An 11,419-nucleotide genomic window follows, 5' to 3' on the forward strand; every position below is an offset into this window, starting at 1 on the left:
AAATAAACGTAGTATCTATTCCCATGTTCCTCCCACTTTTACACCTTTTCTGTAACTTCAGAGGAGAGATGGAGAAGTTAGGTTCTTGAATGGAAAGGGAAAAGAAGAACACTGATCCAGTCACAATGAGACAGTTACAGCCTGTTAAAACCCCAGGTCTCCATCACCAGCTACCAGCACAGATTTGAGAGCCATCAAAAGAAGTTCACTCAGAAGAGATATTTGACTTGTCGCGGCCATCTTAACGGGCTGCCCCTCGTTCTGTGCCACACATTTAAAAGTCATTTTGTTAAAACAGCGACTTTTCCATTCAGCTCTGCGGTTCACAGCTCCTACGGGCGCTAATGAGGGAAGAGCTCGTCAGCTCTAATTGAATGACTCCAGATTAAACCGGTTTCACACTGACAGCCAACTTATCATATCTTGTCCGAGGTCTAATTGGCTGTTTCCTCAGTGCTCCACGTGCTCTGGTGAACCAGACGTCTGCACTGAGGGTCAGAAAGACGCTGGAGCTCAGGAGCTGGGCCCCGCTCGAAGATGTAATAACACACGAGCATCGCTGCAGAGGACCCAGAGGCCCAGTGTCAGTGGTGTTTGGGATCAGTTCTAGTGAAAACAGCTCCTCTGAGAAAATAAGAGCACTTCTTCCAGCTCTTACTAGAGTACACTACAGTGTGTTTACTATTCCTGGATCCATTGTGGATCTGGACACACACACACACACACACACACACACACACCCCCTTGATACGAACTCAAGTCATGAAACAGCTGAGCTAAGCTGTTTTTGCACACATACACACTCTAATGTGATTGTGTATGTCGCCAACGTACACAGAGAGGCGGTGTGACCTGCCAGAATATGAGCCTATAGCGGTAATGTGATTACCAGTGTATGAAAGATAATGATAAACGATGAGAGCGCGACAAAGACAGAGTGGATGGGAGAGAAAGAGCAGAGTGAGAGGAAGACAGGGCAGCAGCAGCAGCAGGGGAGGAGGAGGAGGAGGAGCGCTGTGAGGGGGGGGGGGGGGGGGGGGGGCAGCAGGTAAACAGTAATGTAATTGCCATTAGATCAATTTGATTGTGGTCAGAGATCACTGCTCGTGATGATAAATATTGATCTGATAAAACCACCAAGGCATAAATACGAGCCGACACGAACACATGCAGAGTGGTTCCAGCTGTGCTGACTGAGACCCCATCGCCACGTTTAAGACTCGTAGCCAGGCTGCAGGTGGGCTGCCCCACACGTCCCGGAGTAGTGAAACTAAACTCAATCTTGTTAAAAGCTGCGCTGATCAATGTGTTTACGATGCCACTTCATGAATGTGTGAAGGTTGCAATACTGCAACGAGTGAAAAAACACAGTCATCATTCCCCTCGGCGTTTCCTTCCTTTAGCTGTACACCATTTTTAGTGTCTTTCAGCCTGTTGTTTTGGTCTCTGTCTTCACAAGTTAGTGTCGTGATGTGTGAATGTTTGACTGTTGTGTTGAGGTAAAGTGAATGGAAAGGGCACAGGGAATTATTAGAAGCAGTGAAACTGGCAGGAGGAAGATGTCCTGACTTAGACTTCACTTCGAGTCGAGATCTACACACGGTTCTGCATGAGCCTGAATTCCCCCTTTTCAAAATGCAACGACGAGGCCTTTTCACCGTTTTGTATTTCCGGATTGACAGATTGACTCTGAGTGAATGTTCAGCCAGTGCCAGAGAGCAGGCGTCTGCATTCTCCGCTCCAGAGGAGAGAAATGACAGGAGGAGGAAGGAGAGAAAACAGCGAATAGACTGGCGGGGTCCCAGTGGAGCTCCCTCACCAGCACTCTGCAGCGGGTGTGCACTAAAGGCATTACAATGGAGGGGCGGGGTGTGCAGACAGGCAGCAAAGTGTACAGTGTTTGTGAAGGACACACACACTTGTTCCTCACACTGGACTAAAATGTTTTATTTTGTTTTTACAAAGCAACCAAAGAAGACATTACATACATGAAGACATTAAGCACGTGTTCTCCCTGAGCCTGAGATCTGACTCATGTGTGCCGCGTTTCTTTCTAATATTCCCTTCAGAAAGCTGGAGCTCAGGTGTAACGCTGCTCTGATGCAACTAAACTCCAGTAGAAGCTCATTTTACCACTGACAGTGTCTCTACGGACAGTGATTATTACTGGCTCGTTGTTCCAGACATGTTGAATACGTTACAGGACAGGGACACTCTGGAGAAACTATTACGACGTGCGATACAGAAAGAAATTCACTTCTCTGAATGATGATCTGGACGATTTGATGAATGGGAACATGAGGAAAAAACGAGCCAATTCTGTTCCATCTTAAGCAGCCTTCAACATCCTGACACTGAACCCCCTGATTATAGGATTCATTACCACGAAGCCAGTGTGGCCTTTAAAAAAAAAATAAAAAAACAGTTGACAGACCAAATCCCTACAATTCATCACTGGACTTGAATGAATTTCAAGCTGTAATAACTTGAAACTAAATATTCATGCATTCAAACCGCAGCTAAATACTGTTTTATTTGCATTGTATTACTATGGGGTCTCTTCATTTCCAGGTCCACAAATTGACCTGAACTGTTTATAGTGAAGGAAGCAAACAGCTGCGAGTGACATCAAGTGCAAATAGAAATGTCTTAGTGCTTAGTGCCACACTCCAACGTACACGTTCTGTGGAGACGATACCTGAGGACGAACGGGTGAGCAACAGGACGCAGAGGAGCGCTTGCTCCTAAACAAAAAAAAACGTGTTGTCAGTGTGTGGTACGTGTGAGGAGCGAAGGACAGCAGTGTTTATACAGGCCCCTGACTGAGGTGAAAAACTGGAAACACATCTTCGTCAGTGCTGGTAGACACGATTACAGAACTTTAGACAGAGCTTTTCCCTATTTCCAGTCTTTATGCTAAGATAAGCTCAGTAGCTCCTGGCTCTAGCTTCATATTAGCGTACAGACATGCAAATCAATCTCATTTCACTCTAGAAGAAAAAGGGAATAATTCACACTGCTCTGGTGTTTGTCAGTCAGCCAAAGGAACGATGATTCAAGAATTATTCCATTCATCGAAGAAACACAACAAATACCCTTTTCTTTTTAAATTTCAGTTTCTCCCTCCATCTGTTTGGTTCGCGTCATCTTGTCCTCCCTGCCCTGTACTTGTCTTCGTCCCTGCTGTGAGGTAGCTGAGGAGCTGCAGTTTCATTCTCATCTGCAGACCCACAGTCTGGATGAGTCAGAAATGAAATGAAGTAAACAAGCAAGTCGGTAAATGGGAAGAAGCTCTAACACAGAACAAAATAAGAGTGGTGGAAAGTACAGCTTTTTATATTGCTGAAGAACATCCGGACTTACAGGAGGAAGGATGGCCATATTCTTCTTTATGACACTGTGGTCGAAGGCAGTATAGACGTTGTTGTCTTCACCGGGGTCGTCTGCCAACATGTACAATTCTCCAGCATGGATGTCAGATACATTCACCTGTGTGCAGAGACAGATAGATGGACAATTCTCATCTATCAGAGAAAATGTTTCCAGCAGACTGTGCTCGACAACATGGATGAATCCATCATGCCTGACCCCTTAGCCTGAAGCTCAAACACTCACACACACACACACACAAACACACACACACACACACACACACACACACAGGAGGAAAACAGAAAAAGACAGACCATCCTCATGCTGCGCTGGTTCGTGAAGCACCCACCTGAAATGTTTTAGGGTCGAAGCCGAGCCAGAGAGTGTATCTGTAGTCCCAGGAACGCAGAGAGTAACCCATGACTTTTATGTCTTTGAGGTCGGGGAGGTCAGAATTCACCTAAGAGAAGAACATTCAACGTTGAGAGCATGTCGAAACAGGTGAAGTGCTGTAGGAATCAGCCTGCAGCGCTGTCAGAGCCACAGCTGCCAACTCATCCTGCGAGTCAGCCGATGAGCTTGTGTCAGGCTGCCAACTCCTCTGTACAGAGATTAACCTACAGCAGGTGCAGCACTCATCTGGATATTTTAATTCCGAGATCGCGTGCTCGTAGCTGGCAGCTCTAATATAAGCACGGCAGCGGGTCAAAGAGCGGCAGTCGTGTAAACGCTTGTTCGACATGAGCTCGGTTTTCATGACCTTCACTAATTTTTTTTGACGTTTTCAAAGCAGCTTTATGTAGAAGTAGCAGCGTGATATGTTTGTATTAAAACTATGGCTGCTCCCTACAAATCTATAATGACTTAACCTTTAGCCAGCTCGTGAAAGCATCTTCATTTGCTTTTCGAAACACACACACACACACACACACACACACACGCTCTCTCTCTCTCTAGTACCTGCGGTGTATCAGCAGGTCGAGGGTACTGGCTGAAAGACACTGCCTCCTCATTCACTCCTCTTTCTCCGTATCGGAAAGTGTTGGCAAGGTTGCGTCCTTCGGCGCACAGCTCCTCCTGAAAGCAAGAAAACAGACACAGGAGTAAAGGAAATAAAATGTCAGAGTCAATTAGATCACATTCATGTCAGGCGTGTTTGGGTCTGTTTGTGGAGTGTTTACTTCTTGATTCATTTTGTTTGACTATGTTAGTACAATGTCATTTGCACTAACTGTACAAAGATCACTGAAGGGTCTCTGTTCTGCTCCTGTGGTGTAATTGGTTGATGACGATAATGTAATCAGCGCTGAGAACAGAACTAGAAAGCACATGGCTTCCCTGAGTACTATTTTGTTGTTTTTCTTTCATTAAAAAACCTCTTTCATGAGTGCAGCATCACGAGAGCTCGATCAAAGTTCCCGCAGATTAAAGTTCAAGTTGCACATTTTTGAACTGTGAACAATTTTACAACAATTCTGGACACAAATGAAATAGTTGGTGTTAATTAGTCACACATCTCACCTGAAAACACTCATTTCAATGAGATACATGGAGCATGGGTGCTAATAATACAGACCATTCTGAGCTGTTCTGAACTGCATCAGCAATAAGAAGTGTAGAAAAATAAGTCACAGGCTGCTATGAAAGGTAAATCATACATTTTTAAAAAATCTAATCCATCCATAGTCCAGTCTGTAGGGTTCCTCCTCTGGGGACCACGACTGGAACTATGCCACTAACAAATAACACAAACAGAATACGCTCTGCTATCATGGAGACACAATCCTACAGACACAAACCTTTCTGTGTATAATGCAGATTCAACACACTGACTCATTTTAATTTACTGATACCTGGAAAGAAACATCTGGACAGGACTGAGGCGTTCCCAGGCCGGCTATGCTGGAGAGTGTAGGAAAAACATCCACCAGCTCCACCACGTTTTTTCCGACTTTGCCATCTGGAAGACAGAGAGGTCAGACAGACTTATTTTACCACTGAGAGCAATACAGTCAAGATATTAACTTAATTTTACTAGACACCCTGCACTTAAATTTCATCAGCGTTGCACCATTTGCATATGAAGTAAAAACTGTCCGGAGGCAGAATATCAAAGTGCATCCCTGTCTAAACACTTTTGAATTTCCCAATGTATATCAAAGACCTTATTAAAGTCAAGTTGGCACAGTCATAAATGTTTTAACAAGGTTTATATGAGCAATTAAGACCAAAAAGTCTGAATCAAATTTGAATTTCCTTTTGTGATTTGATGCTGCGTGTACATCAACAAACGTACGTTTCATTTCATCAATAGTAATTAAGTTGATGTCTATGTCTAAGGGGTCTTACTTTGGAAACTGTACTCTGGCTGGGTTAAGACATCAATAAAGGGGAAAGTAGACGGTCCCTGCCAGTCTAGGAATGTGGTGACGCCAGGAACAAAGAAGATAAGAGGGACACGTGTTGTCACATCAAAATTAGAGTACTTAGCCCATTCACCGTGTTCTCCTAATGACCAACCTGCAATAATATGGACAAACAGAGCAATGAGAAAACAGAAGCCCTGGATTTATATCACACAAACAACATTCCAGATAGAGCAACACTGAAGCCATCCATTTTACTGATGTTTTTGCCACTCATTTTATGTTTAAAAATTATTGCATTTGATTGAGCTTTATGGGGTTTATATATCAAACGGTCGCACAGAGGATTTACTCCAGCATCCTCCACTGAAGGAGACATTAAAAGAAAATGAGTTTCCAAGTCACAAAGTTTCTGAAAAAAGGAAGAGGTGGTGCAGAAAAAGAGCAGGAGTTGTTTTTTTTAGAGCACACAAAAACTATGGAGGGAGGTAATGATACATTCAGCTGCTGCAACACTGCCACCTGATGGCCAAGCCAAGTACTGTAAGAGTATTTCCAAAACAGCTGGCATCTGGGTATTTCTTGTACTAAACACTCCAGATGAAAACAATCGTGTCTGTGTTTTAACTAATAATCCTAGTATACTAGTAGTCGTATAGCAGGAAAGGCTGACTAACCATGATCAGAGGTGAAGACCACGACAGTGTTGTCAGCCAGCCCCAGTGCATCAAGAGTACTGAGCAGCCGTCCAACCTGAGCATCCATATAAGACACAGCAGCGTAGTAGTGCTGACGGATACGGAGCTGAAAGACAGTGATTCAGGATGTTACTGTCAAATGGAGGCTTTATCAGAAATGGCTCGAAAGTGATGAAAGAAGACAGTTCACACCTGGAAGTCTTTAGGAATTGGTCCATAAGGGAAACTAATGTTTAATTTTTGGACATCGTCCCTCTTCCGCACATCCGTCCATGGGTTGTACGCCACAGGTGGAAGGTGTTTGGGGACATCAGGGTCAGGGGCTAGCTTCATTTGTTCTATGGGGTATAGACTCAGGTACTCCTGTAATATACAAACAATGTAACAGCCTCATGACACGAGCGCCAGCAAACACATGTGGTCAAAAAAATAAATAAATAAAATAAAAATAAAAAACAGAAAACAAAAGACAAAAAGGTACTGAGGATCGATCACAATCAAAAGCCTTCCCGAAGAACGAGGGGAAAAACAATATCAATCAACCAATGGTTGATGTGCTTCGTGAAACTCTGTGAAGTCATGCAGTCAGGTTCAGGTTGTGTCACAGGATAAAAGCAATTCAGACACACATTATCAACCATTTCCTCCATTTTGCCTGCTGTGCCTGGCCATGCAGGTCTTCCTCATAGTGTACAGAGTATAAAGTTCAGCGGGGTTAAACTTTGACCCCTGTGCACCTGAGCCTGCTGATCAGCCCGCTGTGCTGGGCCGCAGAAAGCGACAAACCGCCACAGGGTGCAAACTTTGGAAATAATGGGTTTCAGAGAGCAGTGGTGGAATTGTTGCTTTGTGTCTGAAAGCAACTTTATTTTTTGTTACTTAAAAACCTCACAGGACTTTTTAGAGGACATATCGAGAGGACATCCAGCGCTCTGATGTTCTCAGATGAATTGACTTTCAACATTCCAGAAACTGCATTTTTTTTGCTGAACTTTTAAATCTGACTCACTACGTGTCCAAGCGATATGGGGTAAATCAAGTGGAGAATAAATCACATTCTGACAAAGAGGAGTTGGCTTGACCTTTCCCACTTTTCATCTCTCAACTCGCACTTTGCGGGGAAACCTCTCTGGCATGGCGACATTCATCAACGCTCCACCACTCGCCGCTCTCATTCAACTTCCTTTTCATCATGTTCTCTTCCTACTTCATGCTGAATCGTGTCTCCCATATATCTGGATCAGTCCTCATTAACACTGCGTTCCTCTCAATGCTTGCTTTAGACATTCCTTTTTTTAAATTCTATTCCCAGCTTTCAGGCATATTTTAAAACTAGCTCCATGAGGGAATTCTAGTTTTGGATTTCCCTTTCATAAAAACAACTTTTCTTAATTAGGCTATTTATAGCATCGGTGCCATTTTTATCTATTGGATCAGATGATACTGAATACACTGGGGATTTAATGTTGGTTCCTTTATCCCCCAGGCTGACCACTGTTTAATGTTTTACTACAAGCGTTTAATTTTATTACAACAGGACATTAAAAAATAGTCAATGAGTTCCAAAACATCCCCCATCAAGTTTTCTCATTCAGCCCTAACACACACACACACAAAAGATTTGAATCAATCAGTGTGACTCAGACATTGCTGCTAATAGAACTATACCAAGATGTGTTTTCCTCATGTCATCTTATCCAAATACAGAATACACTGTAATTCATGTTCTAAAACCACTGTTTTAAGTACTTTCTCGTTACTGACATTCCCAGACTACATGAGTTTGGTCTTTTCCATCATTCAGCCTCCAGTCTGAAAGTTTTGTCTGAGAAGTGATTTTAGAATTTAAAACCTGAAATACATCTGCATTTATTTATTTATTTTCCTTTTTTCGCAGAACCTTTGAATTTTCCTTGGATAATTACCCCCACAATAGTTTGAAAGTGCCCCCTCCTCTCAGCAGAGAAACATGGCATGTGCCTACTTAACATGTGATTAAGTCATGTACCTGTGGTATCCTGAAGGGTATGTGCGGTTTGTGAAAACCCACAGCTAAGAAGAAGGGATCATCGTTGTTGACCCGACTCTTTAGTAACCTCACTGCCTCATCTGTGCTCTCCAGGTCGGGGAGGGTTCCCCCAGGCTGCTCTGTCACGTTCACTGCACACAGTAAGTTGGCGTGGAGTTTGCCGTCCTCTCCTTTACACATCTGGAAACAAGGTTTACATTTAAATTTTAAAAGACACATTTATGTATTTATTTAATTAAAAGCATAGTAAGAGGAATATAAAAGTTATTGGTGTCTGTTTGATACATTCAATTACATAGTATGCAGAAATAAGACTACATGGAGTAATGTAGATGTTCTGTACATACTACATATAAAAAAGTACAGTAATTGATTTTTGGCCAATCGTGAGCAGCAGTACAAGTATAAAGGGCTGCAGAGGTGACCCTGCACGACATCCAAGGAGCTTCAGTGAAGAAGCTGAGACAGAGCCAGCCTCCACTCACCCCTGTTGGAGAGGTTTAGATGTTTCAACTCCTGTGATGTAGAGGCATAAAGACCAAGTTTCAGTAAGAAAGAGTCAGGAAGTGTGTGCAGCTCTACAACTCTATCATGACTGTATGTAGCTATAATCTGAATGGACTTCTTTCCTTCCTGCAGTATGCCGTGAACAAGATTAATGTTGAAGAAATCGAATAAAAAATTATACCTGCAAAACAGTTATTCCTGCAGTTATACACAAATAAAGCTTGTGAATAAAAATTTTTCACACTCTTTGTGTCAGGATGTGGTGACGTGTTCCTATTCATACCTTTTCCTTCTCGTATCTAAAGGACGGTGGGTGGTAGGCAGGGATGGACCAGCTGTACGGGTAGTCATCAGTGTGGTTAGAGGCAATACCTAAAGAGACAAAGTATTAAGAGTTCACAAAAACATCTAATTGATTTGGTTTTTATTTTTTCTTATTAAATAACAAATTCATGAAGATCGGTGTCTTCTCAAACATGCAGCTCGTGTTAATCGTCAACTGTACATCTGTGGTTTCACTTCAGCTTCAGTGCTAACTATACAGCTGGGATCTCTGTGTCTTTACTTCCCGTTACTGTTCCAATACCAATTCACAGTTGTGGGAAGAATGAAATGTGTTTTATTCCACTACTATCTTACACTAGCATTATTCTTCTCACCTGGATGAAACACCTTGCCCACAGACACGGTGAAGTAGCCTTTAGATTTAAAATACTGAGGGATCGTCGTGTAGTTTCCAGAATGGACTCTCCAGTAGGACTTGAAGTCATAGAGCCTGGTTGTATCTGGTCTACGACTTGTTAACATGGATGTTCGACTGGGAGCACACACAGCTTGCTGAGAGAGGAAAAAAACATAAGGTTAAGGTTTGTATGAGACTAGGATACGTGATCCCATTAGTGTAAGACCCAAACTTCAGACAGCAGCGTCACCAGCACACCTGTGCATATGCATTGAGGAAAACTTGGCTTTTGGATGCCAGGTGGTCAATGTTTGGTGACTTTACCACAGGGTCCCCATAGCAGCCCAGCGATGTTCGCAAATCATCTGCCACGATGAAAAGGACATTCTTCATCTCTGAAAAGAAAGAGCCACCGAAAGTTAATGTGTTTAACAGCTTCACTGCTTTTAAATGAAGCTATTCAACAGCGATTCATATAGCAGGTGGGACTAAAACGATCCTATTAAACTGAAGCTCCTATCAAAGGCTAAGTGCTGTTAAATTGGTTAAATCAGTACAGTCCATGAACGTTGAATAGAAACTAGCAGCTCCCACTAATGTGACGAAAGTCCGTGCTAAATTAAATGCCACAGGTTTCTAAACCGCAGTTAAAAGTTGAACAGAAACTAAACAGTTTCCTCATAACGAGCTGCAGCTTTAACACAAAGAGTCAAACTTGAAAATAAAGCAGCATTCAGTGAGTTCAATTAACTTAGTCTGTGCCATTAAGTGAATAAACAAGACACAATGAGCCTTCATCAGCCTCTAATGTCAGCTAAAGTCATTTATATGACCAGGTTAGCGTACAGACATTTAAAAGCTTTGCTAGCTAACTTGCTGTAGCGTTACTGAACACTTCACGGTACCGATACCTGCTCTGGCAGCAGCTGTCAGTGTTTGAAGAACCAGGAGCAGACGGAGAGCTCGGACGTCAACGTACATTTTGTTTTGGTGTCACGACGACAAAGTAACCTTCAAATAATACATTTAAAGTCAAACTGAACAGAACATCTCCTGCCCGCTCGTGTCTTGTCCGTCCGGCTGCTGCATCAAAACAAATCAGCATGTTGTTGAAAAACTTCCTGATTATCACGTCACACGCCAGCTACGTTTTCATTGGTCCACTCGGCTGTCGCCCCGCCCCCAAACGGTCAGTCATATGGCATCATATCATAATAGATAATAAATGATGTGTCAGTCATTTTATAATAAAACCATTAGTAAAAGCATTACAGAGGTAACTGAGAAGCACTCTAGTGGTTATTAAATTAGTACAATTAGCAGTGTTGGAATGTGACATTTACTCAAGTACAGTACTTCAGTATACTATCTGTACTACTATCAGTATAGATTTTAGGTACTTTGATTTTTGAGTATTTATGTTTCATACTTCTTTTACATTTTAGAGGAAAATACTAATATACTTGCAGAATGACGTTTTGATTTCTATAGTTACTAGTTGTTTTATAAAGTCCTCAGAACTGCTCCAAATCTGATGAGGAAGGACTCACCTCAGTCTATCAAGCTAGAGGCGTTTCACTTGCAGAGGTCTCAAGCTTCTGGCAATGTCCTGGGGATGGTGCAGACTTTGCTGCTGCCACACTGTCTACTAGAACAGTAGGTAATCTTCCTGTTCAAGCAGACTCTCTTAGGGCTGATCTGGTCTTTCAATAAACTTTGACCACACAGTATTTTGGGTTGGTCAGTTTTCTTTAGACAAACCTAT

The 11,419-nt window shown here is 42.6% G+C and overlaps 1 protein-coding gene across 1 annotated transcript; it reads right to left on the reverse strand.

Annotated features, from left to right (window-relative positions):
• Nucleotides 1–1,931: 1,931 nt before the first annotated feature.
• LOC113161107 (iduronate 2-sulfatase-like) lies at nt 1,932–10,764 on the reverse strand. Its single transcript, XM_026358628.1, has 13 exons — nt 10,566–10,764; nt 9,913–10,049; nt 9,632–9,809; nt 9,256–9,344; nt 8,445–8,645; nt 6,629–6,799; nt 6,416–6,542; nt 5,722–5,892; nt 5,226–5,332; nt 4,333–4,449; nt 3,722–3,832; nt 3,364–3,489; nt 1,932–3,235 (listed from the first exon to the last, which is right to left on the reverse strand). Exons 1-13 carry the CDS (start codon nt 10,633–10,635, stop codon nt 3,113–3,115), a joined length of 1,728 nt encoding a protein of 575 aa, XP_026214413.1. The 5' UTR covers nt 10,636–10,764; the 3' UTR covers nt 1,932–3,112.
• Between the last annotated feature and the right edge of the window lie 655 nt (nt 10,765–11,419).

Source organism: Anabas testudineus, chromosome 10 (assembly GCF_900324465.2).
Source record: "Anabas testudineus chromosome 10, fAnaTes1.2, whole genome shotgun sequence".
Taxonomy (NCBI): Eukaryota; Metazoa; Chordata; class Actinopteri; order Anabantiformes; family Anabantidae; genus Anabas; species Anabas testudineus.

What these genes read in the sequence shown, in the direction of transcription:
- LOC113161107 (XM_026358628.1), bottom strand. Translation starts at nt 10,635, where the DNA reads ATGTACGTTGACGTCCGAGCTCTCCGTCTGCTCCTGGTTCTTCAAACA. An exon ending in GGGCAAGGTGTTTCATCCAG is followed by an intron (nt 9,345 to 9,631) that starts GTGAGAAGAATA and finishes TTGTCTCTTTAG; the next exon opens with GTATTGCCTCTAACCACACT. An exon ending in GACCTGCTGATACACCGCAG is followed by an intron (nt 3,833 to 4,332) that starts GTACTAGAGAGA and finishes TTCTTCTCTTAG; the next exon opens with GTGAATTCTGACCTCCCCGA.